At 45.5% G+C, this 21,205-nt stretch overlaps 2 protein-coding genes across 11 annotated transcripts in view; one reads left to right on the top strand and one right to left on the bottom strand.

The window, feature by feature from the left end:
- Positions 1 to 1,223: 1,223 nt before the first annotated feature.
- On the bottom strand, positions 1,224 to 6,641 carry DRD1 (dopamine receptor D1). 5 transcript variants are annotated; one of them, XM_052772044.1, is made up of 3 exons: positions 6,519 to 6,641; positions 5,114 to 5,986; positions 1,224 to 4,406 (listed from the first exon to the last, which is right to left on the bottom strand). In XM_052772044.1, exons 2-3 carry the CDS (start codon positions 5,154 to 5,156, stop codon positions 3,043 to 3,045), a joined length of 1,407 nt encoding a protein of 468 aa, XP_052628004.1. In that variant the 5' UTR covers positions 5,157 to 5,986; positions 6,519 to 6,641; the 3' UTR covers positions 1,224 to 3,042. The 5 variants fall into 5 exon arrangements, with proteins under 5 accessions (XP_052628004.1, XP_052628006.1, XP_052628007.1 ...); XM_052772046.1 differs by lacking the exon at positions 6,519 to 6,641 and having other exon boundaries at positions 1,224 to 4,454; positions 4,698 to 6,198; XM_052772047.1 differs by lacking the exon at positions 6,519 to 6,641 and having other exon boundaries at positions 4,698 to 6,198.
- SFXN1 (sideroflexin 1) overlaps positions 6,203 to 21,205 on the top strand; it is a 41,004-nt gene continuing 26,001 nt past the window's right edge. For 2 of the 6 annotated variants that reach the window (XM_052772048.1, XM_052772054.1), the window contains exons 1-2: positions 18,280 to 18,372; positions 18,758 to 18,904. The gene's annotated coding sequence lies outside the window, so the exon portion shown is untranslated. Of the gene's footprint in view, positions 6,319 to 18,242; positions 18,373 to 18,757; positions 18,905 to 20,552; positions 20,627 to 21,205 lie in introns of those variants that run through there. The other 4 variants (XM_052772049.1, XM_052772050.1, XM_052772053.1 and 1 more) reach the window with 4 other exon arrangements.

Here is a 21,205-nt window from a genome sequence, read left to right as displayed (position 1 = left end):
AATAAAACACACTCAGAAAAACTTCGCTCCTGCCCTGCCTTTAACAGGGAGCCTGTCACACCAAATGGAAGCACCCAGCAGCAGTAGCAGGCAGCATTTCCCCACCAACCTCCACAGAGTCCCTCTGGAACTCAGGAGGGAGGTCCTGGGACGGCTCCTAGTCACACTAGAGCAACCATTTGTTTCAGAATACAAATCATCCTCATACAACCTAATACAAGAACAGCATCTTGCTTTACATGATCTCCTTAAATCATATTTTGTATTTTGCTATTATATCAGAGTGCTGGGAGTTTGGAGAATAAAAGCTCTTGAAGACAGATGTATTTAAGTAGGCAACCACAGAACTTTATCTTTGGCCTGTGTACTTTTTAAAAAGTAAAATAATTCTTCAGAGTTACAAAAAAAAAAAAAAAAAATCAGGCATCAGCACCATGCAAGGAAATTTTACCCAAGGAGCTAAGAAAGCCTGGAGGCAGACACGACTCCCTGCCTGCTGTCAGACCTGCTGCATTCACTGCTCAAGGGAAGTTAGCGCTAGAGGAAGGGGAGCTGGACATCACCACAGCTCGTGCATCAGCTCAGATCCCAGCTGCTGAATGGGTCACACTGGTAATGCTTGAGGCAGAAGTGACCACGTTTGTTTGGTTTTTTCTTCATTTCAAAATGAATCTGCTGACAGGCAAAAACAAAGTAGAGGGCTGCCATGAACAGAGGGACACTGGTGAACCTCACTCAGCTGCACCCACCATTGCCTCGCTTCTGAAATGATTCATTTTGTTCCAAAAACCAGACACTAGCAGTGGGGCTGTATCAGGCTTTGAAAAGTATTGCACAGCTTGGGGGGGGGGGGGGGGGGGGGGGGGGCGAGGAAAAAAAGCAACAATAAAAGCATGCTATAAACCAAGTTCACTACCCTGTTACACCAAGGCAAAAAAAATCATTGAAATAAGAGTCACCAGTAAGTCGAACTTTACATATTTTAACTAGTCACATTAAAGCAGAGTGTGGTTGTTTCCAAACTGTGTTTACTGCTTTCAAATCCTAGTTTAGAGCAAGGGCTCAGAGGCCTCTCAGTAGAGAGGGCTTTCTCCTGCTTCTAATAAAAATTCCCATCTGCCTTACGGGTATGATCCCAAATAAGGGCAAATGGAAAAAGAGGAACTGTCCTTGCCTTTAACACGATCAATACAACTGCCAAAAAACAGCATGTATTTAATAAATGCAATGTAGATCATTTTATTTGACCTTCTGTTCACAAAATAATTTTATTATATGTATGAAAGCAGCATACAAGCAATAAAATTATGAAAACATTCACAATACATAAATACACAGACCTGATGCAGGATGTATATAGTTCATTAGAGTTTAAATTTTTTTTCCTCTCAGTTCTCTTTTTCTGACAACACTTTTTTTTTTATATATGTTATGAAAAAGTTGCTCCAAAGGGTATTTTCGGAAAACAAATAGCTTTCTTTGAATGCTGCTGAATATTAACACCCAATGTTCCTGTTGCTAACGTTTACTGATTGCTTTTGGCATTACAAAGGGAAAGCAGCAGGGAAGGACAATGGAAAAGTAGCAGTTTCTTTGAATTAAACATTAGCAACTTTTTTGGAGCTCACAGGACTTTTTGAGGTGGGGGCTGCAGTTCCATCCATATTTAGAAATGTCTTAATCCAAAATGGTAATGAGGCACTATTCCGTATCGAATGGACTATTGACATGGTAATTACTAAAATGTAACATCCTCCTAGTTTCCAAAGTAAAGCACTAGGTACCTCACTTTTTAATTCTGACCATGATACAGTAGCAGACAGAGAGCATGATCCTGGTGGTACTGCAATAATACAGATGATAACGAGGTTTGGCATGTTTACTACCATTATAACCAATTGTGTTTGTTCAGAAAAGATATCCAAGACTTGAAATAAGAAAAGTCTGAGAAAGCCATTTATCTTACATAAATACAAAACATTATATACTAAGAATTGTTATCTAAGAAGCTTTTCTTCTCAAATTGGATTCTTCTTAAGGTTGTAGTCATATTTAAGGTATTTACAGATCCACAAACTTGACATTCTAGCAAAGTCTTTGTAACATGAAACTTTTTAAAAATAAATAGCAGCAATTTCTTTTATTTCTATAAGGGAAGAGAATTCACAACTCAGTCAACGCTGGTCCTATCTTTTGAAAGAAATCCCACTTTAAAAAAAAAAAGCCCACAAGCAAACAAACTCCATACAGCATCAGTTTTGTTGATTCCTTCATTTCTTGCTGAGCTTCTTAACATTCCTATATTCTCCTCACCACCTCTCCAGACTATCAGAGCTTGTAATAAAGTGCTGACTGGTTGACTGATCAAAATGCAGTTATGACACTCCAAAAATATCCCATTGTTTAGACATCTTAAATAACATAAATAAAGCTAGATCTGTTATAACATATGAAAAATATCTATTTAAAACAATAAATAAATAAAACCAGTATCAACATATTACCTCCCAAAGCTTTAAAAATAACCATTCTCATTATAAGGCTCAATTATTCATCAGAAATAATTTTAAGAAGGCATCTACCTACCTTTACAATCCCTCAGTCTTTAATTAGGATCTGTTAACACCCACTATCACAAGACACAGCAATCTTTTAACTTCTAGTAAACATTAATCTTTAAATACTTAACATTTATCTTTTGCCTCATTTTAAGCTATAAATTGGTTTCTCTGTGTAGAGAAGCAGCAATACTTTCTTTGTCACTGCACTGTATCTAAATTTGTATATTTTCCTCAGTATGAACAGTACAGTTTAATATCCTTTTTTTAAACCAATTTTCAGTATCTTTTTCTGTTTATTGTTTAAAATGTTAAATTTGCTTTGAATGTCAGGAAAATTAATTCTGGGCTTGGTGTAAATGTGTTTTTCTCCCTAGAGCTTAGTTTCTTACCAAAAAATCTTGTATATCTTTCTTTTTTTTTTTTTTTTTTTAAAGGTTATTACCATATACACTATTAGGTCTTGCTGGGTAAACCTTACTGTTCAGGTTTTATGCTGCCCATTTTGTGTAATGGGATTGATCTTTTCCAAAGAAACATCAGCTTCATAATCCAAGATACCAGACAGTGCTGGAGACATTTTCTCCAAGGTCTTAGATAGTTCCCCCTCTTCTTCCTTTTTGAGAGGTTCTTCTTCCGGACAGATAATTGCATGTGGAATCAGATAAACCAGATTAGACTCTTTGGGGCTGGACCCTTTGGGCTCATGTTGGCTCGAAAAAACAACTGCTCCATTATTGTTAATACTAACAGTCTCTATAGCATTGCTGGACATAGGGCAGAGCCTGTAGCATCCTAGCAGGGTCGAAAATGCCTTGCGGAAATCAGCATTGAAGGCATAAATGATGGGGTTGAGGGAAGAATTAGCCCATCCAAACCAAACAAAAACATCAAAGGTGGTGGAATTAATGCAGAAAGCTTCTGCTCCTTTGGAAGGTTGGGTGGGCTCACAGAAGGGAATCATGCAGTTCAATACGAAAAATGGCAACCAGCAGCACACAAAGACCCCCATGATCACCGACAAAGTCTTTAAAACCTTTGTTTCCCTCTTGAAGGACATTTTGAAGTTGCTCTCTGGTTGCTGGCAGTCCATACTGCTTCTGTTGCCACTCGTGTTCTGGCAGTTCTTGGCATGCACTGCTGCTCTCTCCAAAGCTGAGATGCGTCGTATTTGCTTCTGAGCAATCCGGTATATCCTCGTGTAAGTTACTATCATGATGGCCACAGGTATATAGAAGCTAATTAGAGAAGAGGAGATGGCATACATCCTGTTTAGGCTAGAATCACAGTTGTCCATGCTTATACCTTGTAAGCTGGCATTTAGGTCCAAAAGGCTTGTGGTTGTAGCCTTGTGCCAGTTCAGCTGCACAGGGATGAAGGAAATCAACACGGACAAAGTCCACGCCACGCTGATCATGATGAAGGCTGCCTTGGGGGTCATTTTCCTCTCGTACCTAAACGGGCTGGAGATGGCCCAGTATCTGTCCACACTAATGACACAGAGATTTAAGATGGAGGCTGTTGAGCACATAATATCAAAGGCCACCCAGATGTTGCAAAATGAACCAAAAGGCCAGAAACCAGCGATCTCAGCCACAGCTTTCCAAGGCATGACCAAAACTGCCACTAAGAGATCTGACACGGCCAAGGAGATGACAAAGAAGTTGGTCACCTTGGACCTGAGGTGGCGAAACCTAATGACAGCTGCACAGACCAGCGTGTTTCCCAGCAGCGTGGAGAGAATCAGCAGCGAGAGGAAGCAGCCTGTGAGGATCCGAAAGGAAGAGTCCCTTTCCACCAGCAACCCTTCCCCGTCCATAGTGGTGTCGTTCCAAGTCATAGTTTCTCCTGAGGGAAAATCATATCACGATTTTCATGACGGCATCAGCTCCTTTCCTTGCAGACATCAGAGGCATCAGACATCCATTAACTACTCATCACCAAACAGACCAAAGGTCCTTTCTTATGGTCCCTTCGCTCCCGGACGGACTTTGAATCATCCTGAACCCACTGAAACTTTATGAGCAGGAACTGAAAATGCACAAATACAGTCCACCCCACAGACTGTTTTTTTAAGCAATCCCTTCAGAAACACACTGCACCACCCCAGCATGAAGAGGCCTAATTCAGACAGCTCACCTGCAAATGTTCTGCTGCTGTCCTCTGCAAATATACCCCACAGACAGGAAAGCAATCACTTTTCCATGCTTGCATATATTCCCACTTAAATAGGCTATTGATCGAGTGTTTCCAGAGTCCACTGCACTAGCCTTTCCTATTTACTGAAGCGTACTATACGAGGTGCTTTTCTCTAGTTTCCTAAATGTGTCACTGATGAAACGCTCCATCCTTCCTCCTCGGTACACTCCTGTTACAAAATGCATCAGTTCTCTGTTTCTGGGCAGCGTCAGAAAGCAAATCTTCACTTTGTTTCAAACTGGTTTACACTTCCAAGACAAAGAAAATAAACATACAGTAGGTGTGTTTTAAAGGTTTTCAGTAAGAAGTAGCTCAGGTTATTTAGTTTTATTTAAATGAGAAATGCTGGCTCCTACCTTTCACCTCTGATTCTCTGTTTGCTCTGGGATGCAGGGCCATCTCTCCTCCTCTTTTAGTTTTGGAATTGCATAGCAAATCTTATATACAAAACCACCACAAAAACACTGCATTGCATCAGGTGCGTGTGCGTGTGTGTGTGGTTTTTTCCCTGAAAGTGCAGATTGGCAGGGGAGAAGTAAAAACAGGAGCCAGCAGAGTTTGACCATCAGGAGTTAGTTTTCAAGGGAGCAGCAGGTCTGTGCTGTCAGACCATGCGTGACGGACCCCACCAGCGTGTGCCCAGCTACCTCCATCCCACTGCCCCTGCCGATCACGCTGCAAACTTTGTTGGCCGGATCAGTCCCAGTCGCACTTTGTACATCCCGTCGAAGCGGCACATCAGGACAAATCATCCCAGGCAAAAGGCACGGTATTCCCAACGCTGGCAAGAGCCGAGTACCAGTTCTTTCTGCTGTCGTTCACTAGAAGGAGAAAGAAGGGCGAGAGGAGGAGAAGGACCTGAGTGACCTCCCCACAGCCACGACGCGGGCTGCCACCCCGGCGGTGCCCGCAGCGGGTTCCTCTTCCAGCGGGGACAAGTCGCTTTAACGCTCTGCTGCCAGGTTATAGCTCTCAGTAACTACCCTGGAATAATCCCACCTCCTGCTCAGCGGGGCTGCGCTCCAAGGATCGGGGCCAGCTTTTACCATGCTTTTTCCCCTCTCAGAAAAGCGCAGGCGGAGGCAGCTCCTCACGCTCTCCCGCAGCCTGCCCCGGGCCGCGCATCTCCGGTACCGGCGGGTCCCGGCGGCAAAGGCTTTCTTCTGCCCGGGGCAGGGCTCGGCAGCATCGCCCCTCCAGGAAAGGTCTGTCTGCCCGGCGTCTCCTTCCTAAAGGATTAAGACAAGGGAAAGACAGGCATGGAGGCACGCAACGGGCAAAAAGCAGCCCCCCTTCACCTCCTCTAACATCTTCGGGAGGGCGCAGCTTCTTCTGGGCAGCCTCTCCCCGGTTTTTCCGCCTTCCTGGCGAATAACGTCCCGGCCAGCCAGGCAGCCGGGGCGAGAGGCGAAGCCGGGCTCCTGGAGCGGCTGTTCCGGAGCTTAGCACAAACGGGATTACTTTGCCCGGTCTTGAGCTCCGCCGAGCTCCGGGACGCCTGGGGTGCTGCGTGATGCCTCGGCGCTGCGAGCCAGCTGAGTTCAATTAATTGATGCGGAAAGTAAGTACCGGCACCTAACTTCGGGCTGGGCGATGCTCAGGAGGCGGGCTGCGGGCCGAGACACCCGCGGCTTCCCCGACCCCCAGGGGAGCAGCGTAACCCCAGAGCACGCTCGGGAAGCAAGCGGAGGGGACGACACACCGGCCGGGACCCCCCTCCCGGCACAGCGGGGACGGAGCGGTAAGCGCGGCGGTACTCACCGGCGCGGGGAGGCCCGGGGCTGGCGACGGGCTGCAGCCGGGGCAGCGCACCGCACCGCTCCGCTCCGCTCCGCGCCGCCTCTCCGCCGCCTGGCGCAGCCCCGCGCCCCCGCGGCTCCCGGCGCAGCCGCGGCCGCCGGGCTCCCTCTCCTGGGCGGCCGCGGCCCCGCGCCCCGCCGCGCCGCCCCGCGGAGGCGGCCGCCCGGGTGCAAGGCAGCCCCGAGGGGCAGGGCTGCGCCGGGATGCTCCGCGACCCCCAGCCCCGGCCCGCCCTCGCCGCCAGACAGGCTTAACGCCTGGGTTCGTAACACAGGCGAAGGGCATCGTTATCCCTGCGGGTAGGCAGGGAGGGAACGGGGAGGGGGGGACCCAAAGCCCAGGTTCCCAGGGGTGCGGTAGCTGGCTGAGGACCCGCGTCCTGACTAACTTGTTCGGGGTCAGGCGAGGGGACAGCAGAGGAACAAGCGGGTCCGGCGCTTCGGACCGGCCGGAGCCTCGGAGCGGCACCGCCCGACGGCAGATGCGGCTGGATTCGCGTCCGCAGGGAAAACCCAGAGCCACGAACTGCCCTCCCTGGGCGCAGAAATCTGCCACTCTCTTCAAACCGTGGTTTCTCCTTTGCAAAAAATCCTTCCGGTTCGGTAGTAAGCACCAAAAACAGAGCGGTTACGTCCCAAACCCCTTCTTTCTCCAAAAGGGTTTTTTCTTTCTTACCTTAGCCACAACAGGCAACGAAAGATGAACATGTTGCTACCTTTGTATAGGAACCTTACTCAAAAAAATTCAGAAAATGAAGAGAAAAGACATCACGGGGAGGTTAAAAACCTCCTAGAAGAACAAATAAGCTCACTAAGTTGTCAAGACAAATTTCCTAGAGTTCAGCATTAGTGAAGTTGCTTTTGTGCCATCCATAATTTTTCATAATGTCAGTTAAAGCAGATACAGTGCTAAGTTAACCTTGACTAGCTAACTAAAACACTTGGTTTTCTTTCCCCCTCTCTTTCTTTTTTTTTTTTCCTTTTTAACTGCTTCTCAGCAAGCTCTCATGCTCCCTTTCTTATCATCCTGTCCTTTAATCATCATTCATCCCCAGAGGAGGGTGAAAGTAGACAAGAAAATGAATCCTGTGTTCTTTGGTAATAGAGATCTCTAACGAAACTCACTGTAAGTTTTCTTTTTTCAAGATTTTTTTCTTTTTTTCTTCTGTTCTTAAAGCACAACACAGGTGAGGTTTACTGCATGATACTTACCTTCTGAAAATGTAGCATGCTCCTGTTTTTTAGTAGAAACCCTGGGCTGAGGGGAACATTGCCTGCATAAGAAGTCACTGAGTACATTTGATTTTATTTGTAACAATTTCCAGAGGCTCCCCCAAAATGGCTTTCTACCACAGCCATCCTGGATTATTCCAGGAGAAATCACAACTCCGGAGTACAAAAACAGCACAATTTTTAAGACATACTGGAGAGAAACGCCGAGGTACACATTGCAGAGAAGAGAGCAGTCTGCTCAATCATCTGCTTATCAGCTCATCGAGCGAACTCTTCTTTTCAGTTAATTTTTGCTAGGGAGCAGCCTTTCCTGGGGAAGAGGCTGAATTCACCATTGGAAGACCCTAATGCTGCTCATATGGGTGAGGGTTTAAAACTTTCATTTGAATCTGACATTAAAAAAAGCCTTTTAGCTTCCTGCTCCCAGCAGCCTGTAAGAATCTCACAGTCCTTATTTGTCTGGCAATTCAAGTATCTGTTTCAGAAGTCAGAGCCTCTCTCCTGTCTCATCTCTAAGTTTGTGTGATCAGTTCAGGGATGACAATGAGGTCTGGCTCAGCCAGGACCGTACTAGTGGAGTAAAGCCCCTTCAACAGCTACGCAGGTTTCAAACACCAGCGTTTCATGCAGGGCACCCTGCGGTACTCATTTGTCACTCCAGCTAATCTGTAAGCTTTTAAAACTTTCATGACTTAATAGTCATACCCAGGTGAGGAACAAAAGTGAAATCCATTAAACCCCTACTATTATTTAGATAAATTTAGTGGTGGGATTAGGCAGCCAATTGTCATGACTCTAGGAGCCAGTTATACAAAGTATAGGGTGAATTTTCTTTTTGCTGCTCTCTGCTAACCTGCCTCCAGCCAGTGCGAGAAGGATCAGCTCTCGTCCAGGTCGGGACTTGCCTAAAACTGCCAGCAACAGGATGATGGTGCAGGTGTTTCCTGGAGATTCAGAAACAAGCACAGAGCTTGTTTAATTCTCCCTGGATACCCACATAAAATAGCTGCTTAATTTTATTTAATGCTTTTCAATCACTACTGGCTGATGATGGAATCAAAGCAATGCCCAGCAAAGGAAAGCCCTGTGAAGCACCTGCTCCTCCCAGGAGACTCTGGTTGGAGAAAGTCCTGTTTGGTCCATATGAAGACTTAAAAATATAAATACTGAGTACCACCTTGATCCAAATGATCTTCATCCAAACAGTAATTAGCTACTGGAAGACTAAGTCAGAGTTGAACAAAGTCCAGATCTTGCATTCAGAGATAAACATGCTTTAATCTACAAAATAGCGCACATACTAGAGGTGGAGAAAGGCAGCTTAATTTACAAAATAATATTACATTATGTGGATACAAATTGTACTTGCATCACTCTCGGGATGATTTTTTGAGTCTGCATGCATGGGATTCATTAAACATGAAATCAGCTGAGGCATGTTAACAGAAATAATGTCTAAAAGAGCTGTCAGGTTTCTAAATAACTGGTTATACTAATAAGCCAAGATAACTTTAGCCTCAATGTAACCTTCTCAGAAAAATCAAGGGTTCCTGGAAATTGAACAACAGCTATGAAGTCTCTTAAAGATCAGTGAAGCACACTGGTTAAATTGACATTACCATGTTGGGCATTCCACAGGGAAAACTGCAGTAGTGAGTACAAAAGCACAGAGCAAAGAGTAGCAACAGAAAAAAATATTACTTTGCTGCTAAAAATAAAAAAACATCTCCAAGGATCTCAAGCTCACTCTTGAATGATAAAGATCCACCAGCAGGGAAAAAGGATCAGTGACAGAAATAATTTCTAGTCCCCAAACACTGACAACAAGTAGCCTAAATATTCAGTATTGAGTGTGGGTGCTTTTTTTTTTTTTTTTTGGCTGTAGATTACAGGCATGTCCATCTGCAGCTGGACCTTAGAGTCTGGGGGATTCTGTAGGACTGATCTCAAAAAGCACATCAGTGCCCTTGTGAATATTGACTTTTGAACTATTTTCAACGGCAACCAGTGCACAAACCATCCCTGGATTTCAGGTCACTGGTGAAGCATGTGCAAAATTCTGGACACCAACAGGGAGAAGGAAAATGAAAAAAGCCCAAACAGAAACACCATGTATGCAAGTCTGAATTTAGATTACTCATTTGAGGCAGCGGCAAAGCTGGACACAAAGGGTAATGCAAGGAGGGTATAAATGGGAAGGATATGTTGGGCAGTGCTACTGGTTCCCAGGATCTGGAGCTCATGCAGTGGTTGTGGGGTGCTCATGAGGCAGGACCAGGCACTGCTGCTCCTCTGGCATCTCCCCTCCTCATTACATTGATGCTCGACTGTTGGAGCACAGCCTTGGTCCCAGCCAGGAGAGCCCATCTCCATCCTTGGGCCACAGTGGAGGAAACCTGCAGAAAGGATTTCTGCTCTGCAGGAGATCAGGCAGCAAACTCTCAAAAAGCAGCCTTGTGTCTGCAGGGCTCTGCACACGCAAGCTTTAGAAGTGGTGGAAAACCATAATCTGGTTGTTTGTACAGGGAAAGGAGCGGCGTTCCCGACCCCTCTCCTGCTCAGAGCCCGTTCAGGCTCTGTTCCCCTTTCCTTCCCTTGCCAGCAATCCCTCTCTACATTTGCAGTGCAAACCCAGAGGTTCAGCTGTAATCCCCCAGATTTTACAACAAAATGGCTCATTTTGGAGAGAGTGGAAGACAGGAAAGAAAGAGAAATACCAAACCTGTGGCCAGAGATCTGAGCAGAAGCTGTCATGTAAACAGTCCCCAGCCTCCTGCCATGCAGGAGCCATGGGTAATTTAAGCTCGGTGCAGTGCTGCCAATAACCGTGTTATTTAATCGGCAGAGCTTATGCAGTGACTTTTTATGGGGTTTTTCCAGTTCCACCCACTCACTCCCGCAGGAACAAAGAAAAGTTTTCCACAATCAACACTTGGAGTGACCCTTCGTCTCACAGTTCAACCTGCTCTGTCAAACCAAAGGCCATTACTAGATTTTAAATCACCCCAGAAACAGCTCAAGCAGGGAAGCCTAAAATTTCCCCCCCTTGTCTTTCTGGGATTTGCATCTGCCACAGATATGGGGTAGGAGAGGGATTACTGCCCTGCCAACACTTCCCTCCAGAGTGGGTAGAGAGCCAAACTGCAGAGGATGATGAGACTAAATTATAGCTGAGAGGAGAGGAGAGCTCTAAGGAAAGAAAAACGCTTCATCCGACTGCCTCGTCCCTGCGGCTCAGCAGAACAGTGCCAGGAAATCCACAGCAAACCAACCAGACCCCTTCTTTGAAACCTAATCTAAACCAACAAATACAGAATATCCAAAATCTCTGATCAGTTCACCGACAAATGTAGACACTCTATGTACTGCTGAATTTTATATTCTAATCCATGTACATAAAAATCCTACACAGCTGATTGCTGAGGACCTGCTATATGAAATAGCACATAAACTAGTAAGTCAACACAAAAATACAGACTGGGCCATTGCCTCCCAATTTATGCTTTATTTGCATATGCATAATTTTTTAATACTGTATAGCTCGCATTTTTTCTTTTGCTCCACACTGGATGGACATTTTAGGCCCTCAGAAAAATTGAAGTTGAATATATTAATCAAAAGAAAAGTCACGGAAAAAATGACAGCACTTTCAATGTTAAAGATGGCTTTGACATATTAATTAGTATCTCAGAAATGAAATAAAGCCAGTGACACAGAATGATTCATTAGAATGAAATTAATCTGAGAAATAATTAATTCTGAGTGGATGGATAAAAAGAATACAAATAGATATATTAGCAGCAAAACTCTTCACAGATGAATGTGACAGTGATTTCTAGCAACAGTGGATGAGACTGCAGATAATACAATTTCTTTAGCAGATGGCTTGGTAGGTGGCACTCTCCCCTCCTAAGCTGGTGTTACAGATTTACTCCTGAGCTGCATGCCAGCATAAAATGGATCCTTCCCCATATTCTAGCCCAGCCCCTGACTGATGGATGAAGAACTGTCTAACTTCTACCAGCAGATTTTTTGTGGTTTTCTGATGCAGGATCTGTGACAATGAAGAGTGTGCTTGGTACCTACAGGAGCCCATTGCCTCTAAAGGTTAGTGGAGCAAGTGAGCAATAGTTTGCACTACAGTTGAGTATTAAGCCCACATTATTGCACATCCAGGACGGTCAGACTCCACAGCCCTTCCATCGGCAGGCTACAAATCCTTGAATTAAAGATAATTAAACTAATACTTACCAAAAAAATAGAAGCTGATGCTGCACAGAGCATCACTTCTTGCTCATAGTGAAGACCAACAGAAGCATTTCGCACCTGCGCCGCCGGGATCCGCAGGAGCAGGCAGCTCTACCAGGGAAGCCCAGCCAGGGCTCTCTGCATGGGTGGCAGCCCCACAGTGCCCATGCAGGAGCGCAGCAAGTCCAGCTATGGTAGACAGGGTCAACCAGCCGTCCAGCAATGACCAGACCACTCCAAATGTCCCAGTCACGAAGCTCTGCTGTCTCAGGCAGCATTTTCACCTCTGCAGCTCCACAGACAACCCTGCTACCGTTGCGATGTTGCAGGTTCTGGGACTAAATCGTTCTTGGAGGCAAGACACTGGTTGTCAAAGTCCTCACCAAATCACACAGTCTGGCCTTGCTGGCAGTCACAAATGTTCCACCAAGATCAATAAAACACTAGAACTATATTCCAAGCAAGAGTCCACACCAAGGTCTAAACTTCGGGCTGCTTCACTCCTCCTGCCATAACTTTCATTCGAACTTTTGAAAAACCCAGTGATCTGACTGGATTACCCCAAACTAAGATATAATCCCAAATCCACTTTCACCCTGGCTCATCTGGATCTGTTTTCCTGTTCCAGCCTCCGTGCCTGTCCCACCACATCAGGCAGGACTCTTTCATCCCAGCAACATAGGCAATGTCTCCCTGTTTGCAGCCTGCCTTGATGCCCTTGGCTTTTCCCTGCCCTGTGTTGCAAAGAGTTGTTGCTGTGACAGTCGCTAACAGACAGTACTTTCCCAGGCTGGAAATGTTCCCTGAGTTTCATCATCCATTTGTCAAAACCTGTCTCAAGGTCAGGGGCCTTCCAAGTCAGCAAGTTCCCCCTGCTCCCTTCCCGCAAAGCTCAGCTGCCCAGGGCTGGGTTTCGTGCACGTTAGGGCTCAGCTGCACCAATGCAGGCATTCAGTGTCTCTTCTTCAGTCCATCAAACTGGTCCTCTCCATTTAGGAGAGGTTAAAATTAGGGATGTCTTCTAGGTACACATTACATTTCGGGAAAGGCTATGGGATCTGATCCTATCTACTTTCTGGTTTCACTTTTTTCCCCACTCTTTACAGTGTCTGATTTTCTCCTGTGCTTTTCTCAGCATTACTTCCTAAGAGCTTCCCCCACGTCTTTAGGAACTACAGGATGTCCAGCTCAGCCAGGATTTTTCCATTGCTTTCTTGCATTTTTCTACATCTTCTTAAGAATTTCACATGCCTTTCTAGGATTTTCCTAGTGATCTCTGGGAATGTCCCCTCCAGCTTTCTAGGGATTTCCACCCAGCTTTCAGGAAATTTCATACTGCTTTCTAGGAAACCTTCCTATTGCTTTTCAAGGATTTCTTTCACCTTACTAGGAATTTGTGTTTACTTTCTAGGAATTTCCAGGGCTTTCAAGAAATCCCTAATGCTCTTCTAGAAATTTCCCTGATGTTTTCTAGTAATTGTGTACTATTTATAGGATGTCCCTTCTGCTTTCCAGGAGTTCCCTTCTGCTCTTTAGACATTTCCCACAGCTTTCTAGGACCTGTGCATTTCTTTCTAGGATTCCTCCTTACTTCATAAGAAATTCCCTCCAGCTTTCGAGGAATTTGTAGCCAGCTTTCTCAGAATTCACATTTTGCTTTCCTGCGATCCCCCCACAGTTTTCTAGGAATTCAATTCTGCTTTCTAAGAATTTCCCATAATTTCCAGGAGTTCCCTGTAGCTTTCTAGGAATTTCCCATGGTTTTCTAGACATTTTCCATACCTTTCTAGGAATTTCCTGCTGCTATGAATCTCTCACTGCTCTCTAGGCATTTCTATCAGCTTTCCAGGTATATCCATCATGCTGTGGCATGGTGTCAAGTGTTGTTCCATGCTGTTTGTGCTGTTGCATGCTATCTCGTGTTGTGGCGTGTTGTATGCTATTCCGAGTTGTCCTGTGGTGTCTTGTTTTGTCATATGTTCTTACCTCTTTGCTCACGTTGCTGCATGCCTTCCCATGTTGTTGTGGCATGCTCTTGTGTGTCATCTGCTTCTGAGTGCTGTCAGAGGTTATCAAGTGCCATCCTATGTTGCTGCAGGAATAAACACTTGAGAGTGCGTATTCTTAATTGCTATTTTCAAAAGCCATTGGAAAGACTCAGGAGGTGAAAGTATTAGGACTCAGCAATACCTGGTCGCTTGAGGATGATAAAAAAATTTGTCAGGCCTGGTTGAAGCAGTTGCAAGCTCCTGTGGCTGTTCTCTGTGCCCTATGGGATAGTACTACACCTCCCCTTGCCCCCATACTACATCCATAGCTGCATATTGACATCCCAGATCACTCTGCCTAGTCAAGTGTCTTGTTGCTGACAGCAGCTGGCACAGCTGCTTCAGGGCATGAACGATCCCACAAGAGCATTTATAAAATAGCCACATCATGGGGGAAATGGCTTCCTAATTCCCTTGAAAGGCTGGTTTATCCCTTTAAATGTAGCTTTATGTCCCTTCTAAATGCAGATTGGCTTTTCATGTTCATTCCCTTCCAGTCTTATCTGAAATAACTATGCATCTAGATAAATAGGTAAATTGGATATGCATCAATTTAGCTTGGCACAGTATAGCATGAGTAACATAAAATTGGGTTCAAATATTGCAGATGGAGCCAAAACCTTTAACTGATTTCGTAAGTAATCCTCTATCAGCTTATATAAGGGTTTCATTACAATTTATATTGCCAAACAGTGTAGTGTTACTTGTCTGTTTGACCAAATTTCCCTAGATAATAATTTATTCATTATTAGCTTAGACTGGGAAAACAGGGTGGTGGTTTTTTTATATACTGACACAGACTCCCAGAAATCCCTGGCTCATTTACAGAAACTTGAACTTTTGGGTACTCCTTGGACTGTACTGATGTCCCTTCCAGTCTGGGTTTGGATTTTCTACATAAAATTAATGCACAGTAAGTCAGTAGACCATAGGAAATGCTGTATATACATGGTTCACCTTGCCCAGTATTCTGCTCCTGATAGCAAAACCCAGCACAAAGCCTTCACAGGCACCTTCCATTGAGTGCTAATGAATAGTTCCCAGAAACGTTGCTGGTTTCTTCCAGCAAACCCCTGATAACAGCCAGCTTGGTGCCAAGGCCAGTTCCTAACACCATCTTCCCGAGACAGCAGCTGAATACACCCCAGTTCCTTGCGCTGCACCTTCAGGGCCGTCACCGTACACATTCCCCACCTGCTCTACAACTACTTTTTTCATGGTGCAGAAAAGTCTTGACACATCCCACGCTTGCTTTTGCTCTCATTGACGGCACTGTTTGTGAGCCAGGGTTGCAGAAAAGCCGGTCCTGCAGTGCCACTTACTGGACATTTTTGTTAATAAAAGCAACGTGCAAGCAGCTCTTCGTTTTTCTCCGTTGATTCCCAGTGCCAATTTGAAATGGTAAAAAACATAAAAAGCATTAATGTCCAATGTAAATATTATGAATACAGGAAAGCTTGAGGAAAGCAAATACAGTAAAGCTCATTTCTTAGATGAGGCAGTAATGGTAGAGGAACAGAAATCCTCCTTTTCTGGTCAGCATAAGGAAGAATTTGCCCTGTAATAGTCCGGGAATTCTTCCAGGTGGAAACATACACCAGGTCACACCTCAGAACAGAAGCAGGATCAGGCCAAAATACACATCTGGATCTGGGACCTGGCACATCCTCCTGGATTCTGCATTTTTTAATACAGCCAAAAACATTTTAGCATGAAAATTAGCACAGACTAAGAAACGCATGTAGCCAGAGGTAAGATATTCTTTGTGACTACCCATATTTGCCCATTTGCCTTCCAGTTTTGTGGCTCATGAGCAATTGTTGTTGGTTGGTCAGAGCCATTTCAAGACTTTTGAGGATTCATGGCAAAAAAAACAGATTTGTTTCTCAGCAATGGGAGAAATGACTAGTCTAATGAAAATCAAAACCACCTGCAGAGTATAGAGGAAATTATTAACTCAGGGAATGAATGTAGGTTTCCATGTAGCGACTCAGAGAAAGAATTTAGGTATTAATATATTTACATTAAAGAATGTGCAAGCAGAGTTTCTATTGTGATGTGCAGAAAAGACCGTGTGTGGTTTTAAAGCAGAAAAACAAGTTAGTATCTTTGGCATATAGGAAAATTATTAGAGACAGAAGACATCAGTCCTCAGAATGTAAAACCATATACCACAGTACCAGTTATACCCACCAACAACTAATTTATTTCAATGCATGACATCCAGCTGTCTCCAGTTTCTGAATGAGATGTCTTTCCTGCTCTGTCATTGCAATGTTTTTAGTAACAAGTGTTTGGGCCAGATACATCAAAGATGTATTCAGTGTTGGATCTGTCAGTGGTCATGGAGACTGGGATCTGCCTGACAAGATTAAAAAGAACTGAAGACACTAGCAGTAAAGTACACAAATTGTGAAAAAATTTTGTCGTGCAAGAAAAATGCAGTACAAGTTTTTACTTTTTCATGATGGAATCTCACCTGGTATATTTGCACCTGCAACTGTCATATATATATCTGTAAGACCTAAGTTGTGGAGCCACAGGGTAAACAGATAGGTGGACATCTGAGATTTGATGTGTCTGTGTCAGAATGAAAGTTGAATCTTAGCTTTTTATTGAAAATCATAAACTGAGTAGGCTAGTTAAAAGCTGAAAACAAACTCCAGCCTACACAGTTGTATTTTTATGAAAAAAAAAAAAAAATCCCATTTTTCACAGAAGTTGAGTTTTAACAGCAAAAGTTTCACCAGTAAGTATAACTCCACAAACACTTAATACCTGGGGAGAGTTCTGGCTTTTTAATATAAAATTCCCATTTAGCAAGCTGCAACAAACAGTGACAGGGAGGTCAGGGCTTGCCAGCCCTGTATTCAAAATGTTAAGAGTAGGATTGCTGCAGATGCACAGCTGCAACCCCTTCAGCGGTGAGACCTGTGGACAGAGCAGTGTTGTTACAAAGAGAATTTTAGCAGAAGACTTTAGAGGAGCTGGGCTGCGTTATAGACTGTAGTTGCAATCGGCCTTTGTGTGTTGGTATGTTTTTCTGGTCCACAAAAGAGATGAACTAGCACTGTTTGCAGGCTGTGAATGGGATGCAGTACTGCTGTAACTGAACACATTTTCCCCCATTCCCAGATCCCCAACATCAGTTATGGGGTAAGACCAGCTCACGTGCTGCTGACTTACAACACTATCAGACTTAAGCATTAACGTGCTAATTCTTGAAACGTGTGTTAGGAATCCAGTTTGTGCGTCTATCACCGTGTTCATCAGGAAGCTGGGCTGGAGAAAGAATAGAAGCAATGTAATTGCGTATCCCTACTATTTTTATTAAATCTCAAATGATTGCACATCTAATCTCAGAGAAGCTATTGGATGCTATAAATATAAAACGTGACTTGACCATAATTACTAAAAGGAAATAAATGCTCTGAAATCCATCCTCAGCCTTCCAAGGAAATCAAGGACCCACATTTATTTGACATTTTTAAGGTATCATACACAAGAAAGTTCTCATCAGCTGGAATGGATTTCATAGGAATGCATTGCTTTATTATTTTTTATTCGTTTTTGGGATCAGGACCTACGAGTAAATTATTTTTCTAAGGATTCTGTCACTGTGGTTTCCTACGAACATTTCCCCGCCGCTGGCTGCTTTCTGCAATACATGATAAAGCGGGAGCGATGAAAATGAGAAAGCCAGCAGAAATCCCTCTCTGCTGTCCCAGCTGCCCCTGGCCCACCGGCTGTCTTGCTCCCGAACCTGCTCCCGCTGCGGACTGACGAGCCAGCCCTCTGTCCCCAGCCCCAGCATCCCCGTCCTGCCACGGAGGCGGCCGGTAACACTCCTGGTAATTCTTCCGACGGCTTTTCTTTCGTTAACTACAGAAGTAATTTCAGGGCCTGAGCTGCCTCCACAACGTGAAGGGCGCCGAGCGGGGGCACCGCCGCTCCCGGGGGCGCGGGAGGAGCCGCCCAGCCCCGGCAGCCCGGGCTCCTGGGGGCCGCCCGATCCCCCCGGGAGTCTTCGGGACTTCAGGGCAGCGGGCGGAGGGAGAGGGGAGGTCGAGCGGGCGGCCCCGGGCCGGCTCCAGCCCGACCACCACCACGACTGGCCGGCCGCCCGGCCCGGCCCGGCCCGGCCCGGCCCCGCCGGGGCGGAGCGAAGCGGAGCGGGGCGGCCCGACCGCCTCCCTCGGGCCCTCGCCCGCCGCGCCGAGCGAGCCTCTTCCGGGCAGCGTGGCGAGGGGCGGCGCGGAGCCGAGCCGGCAGCGTGCGGCGGCCGCGGTGAGTACCGGCGCCGGGCAGGGGCGTCCCTGCGGCTCGGGGTCCCCGTGGGGCTGGGCCGCGGGCTGGGGAGCCCGCGCCGGTGTCACCCCCAGCGCCATAGCGGTGCCCTCCGCAGGGGCCCAGCCCCGCGCGTCACCCCCGTCCCCTCCACAGGGGCCCAGCCCCGTGTGTCACCCCGTCCCCTCTGTGGGAGCAGAGCCGGTGTCCCAGCGGGTCACCCCTCTCCTGGGGAGGTGCTGGCTGGACGCTCGCAGTGGCAGACAGCTGGCCGGGGGCTGCCACAGCCCTCCCCTCCTGCCGCCTCCCTGCACACATAACAGCTCCCCGCTTCCCCACCCGCTCCCACAATCTCTGTCCCCTGAGCGTGGGCTGTCTGTCGCAGGGTGGTGTGTGGCATCGGCACGGATCCCAGGCCTGCAGCAAACAAGCCTCCCTGCTGGGGGATCGTCCTTTCCAGGGGAGGAACACACCGAATAACTTGGAGGTCAGGCACCTGGTAGCCAGGAGGAATACGCCGAATAACTTGGAGGTCAGGCACCTGGTAGCCAGAAGCAGGAGGTTTAATTATGAGTATTGATTTATTTGTTTTAAATTATTGAATTTATTGTGATTATAATGGGTATTGGGAGAGCGGGAAGGAGGGGATGAAGACTGGCTTTGTACTAATGTCCAATTAAAAAATCACCTGTATGGATCCTATCAGAAAAAGATACATGAAATAGTGAAAAACTATAGAAAAGGGCCATGAACATGCCTGGGTAGAGTCAGATAATCCTACTTCAGTTTACTGGGAGGGGGGGTTAAAAAATAAGAAGCAGAGACAAGCTTGCAGCAATCAGGACTGAAAAAAAATAAGAGCTTGCACTAACCCTTTTTAGCAAAGAAGCTTTATTGTTCTTGATGAAGAGACGAAGTGAACATGTGACGTGTCTCTGCGATATACCTCATGCGATGGGAGAAGAGGTGGCAAATCAAAAGCCAACACCACTGAGCTGGCTGTGGCAACCTCTAACATCTGGAGGTAGCTTTAATGCAGAATGATGAAATCTCTGTCAAGTTACATGCCAAAGATGGCTGCTGTTTTGAGGAGAGAGCCCCAGCAGCAGGCTCTATCCATTTAACACAGACTGCTGCTTTTGTTGCTAGGCTACAAGCAGGATGTACATTTATAAGCAAAAAAAAAAAAAAAAGTATCTTGTAGTGTTGCCATGATTTGCCTTCTCCAGTGTTCAATTTGTTTTTATGATTTCAGTAGGAAAAATTATAGTGCAGACAAAGCTGTTTTTCCTTGTGATTTAGATAAATATTTACTGATAGAAGCTGCTTTGAGGAAGGAAAACTTGGCAAGTGGCTTTGTTAACATTTGGTGTAAGTACATTGCATCATACTTCTCCCAGTCATCAGCTGTGCTGCTTCTTTCAAACTGTGGTAGCAAACATAGCGCAAATAGAGGAATACCGTTGCTGAATGACCCCAGTAAGTCTGATATGTGCTCTTTTGCCATCACACAAAAATGCTTTCTTCCCCTAAAAATCTATTAGTGCTTCTTATTTGAACTAATTATACTGCCATGATTGACGTTGACGTCCCTGGAGAACGCATTGTATTCTTTTCTTTGCCAGAGCAATTAAAATATGGGTAGTAGCTGGGTTTGCCTTTCCGCTGTTGCTTTGCCAATGTGTTGTAGTTTTAAAGTAGAATAGGTCACCTTTTACTAATCAGAGGGTAATTAATTTCCTGTCTTTTCTTCTAAGCCAACATAGCAGCTGTTGTGGGGGACATTGCTCGTGGAAAAGAAAAATCTGAGTTTGTTCAGGCAAAGGAGCCCCAAAAAGGGCTGGTGTGTTATTTGAGGAATAAAGAGGCCAAACAGGATCCCTAAGTATTTCTCTGTCAAAGCAGCATGGGAAATGCTTCAAAAGAACTCAGCTCTGCAAAAATAGACATGCGGCCGTGGGCACATTGGTTTATAAACATGTCAGAGGAAGAAGAGAAGCTGTTCTTCTCCCCATTTTATAGCAGCAGGTACTTTTATCAACCTCAAGATTTTCCAGCCTACATCTCTCATGTCCCAGAACAGGGCATTGACAGCTGGACAGCAGGATGTTAGGGGACTGCTTTGAAGAATGGAGATCTAGGGGCCTAAGTGTGTCAAATCTTTTTTTTTTCTCTCCCAGTGAATCTGCACATGAAATGTTTTCAGCAGCACCTGGCTCTAACTTTTGAACTATTCCTATTCTTTAGGATTCTGGTAAGAAAGAGGTACTGCTGTTACCTTCTATTGTCACTGGGTTTTCAGGGAAAAGCCTCACTCTCATTTATCAAAAAAGGAACTCTTAGTTGCTTCTAGGAGATTTTGTGAATCATGATCTGACCTGAGTGCCTTTACATCACCTGAAGTTAGGGGTCTAAGTCCTGGTAAAGGACACCGTACAAGTTAGACCTTTCTTTTAGCATTTGTGTTGGCTAGGTTACTCACTTGCCCTCCTGTATGCAGGCTGGTTTGAATTCTCTTTTAAGCTAGAGAACCCAGCGTGTCCCATGCTTTGTAACAGAGGGTTGCAGGTTGCAGTTTGGGAGTTGGGCACTAAGAAGTGAGATCTCGCAATGATCATAATCACAATTATGTCTGCGCTGCTTTTGGACGTAGACTTCTCTTTAGACTTCTCCCTCCCCCAGATCAGTTTTTGCTGACTTTCTGAAATTGCATGCAAGAGAGGTTAAAGGCTGCCCTCATTAATAGAGTCCATTTCCACAGGGGAAGGTGCAGGAGGCTATGATCTGGACTCCAGCCCCCATAAAAGCAAAAAGCAACAGAAAGTTCTGTATA

The sequence above is a fragment of the Harpia harpyja genome, chromosome 20 (genome assembly GCF_026419915.1).
Source record: "Harpia harpyja isolate bHarHar1 chromosome 20, bHarHar1 primary haplotype, whole genome shotgun sequence".
Lineage (NCBI taxonomy): Eukaryota > Metazoa > Chordata > Aves > Accipitriformes > Accipitridae > Harpia > Harpia harpyja.
The sequence above is the reverse complement of the archived record's forward strand: the minus strand, read 5'-3'. Positions and strand labels throughout refer to the sequence as shown.

What these genes read in the sequence shown, in the direction of transcription:
- DRD1 (XM_052772044.1), bottom strand. Translation starts at nt 5,156, where the DNA reads ATGGCCCTGCATCCCAGAGCAAACAGAGAATCAGAGGTGAAAG. An exon ending in CAGAGAATCAGAGGTGAAAG is followed by an intron (nt 4,407 to 5,113) that starts GTAGGAGCCAGC and finishes ATTTTCCCTCAG; the next exon opens with GAGAAACTATGACTTGGAAC.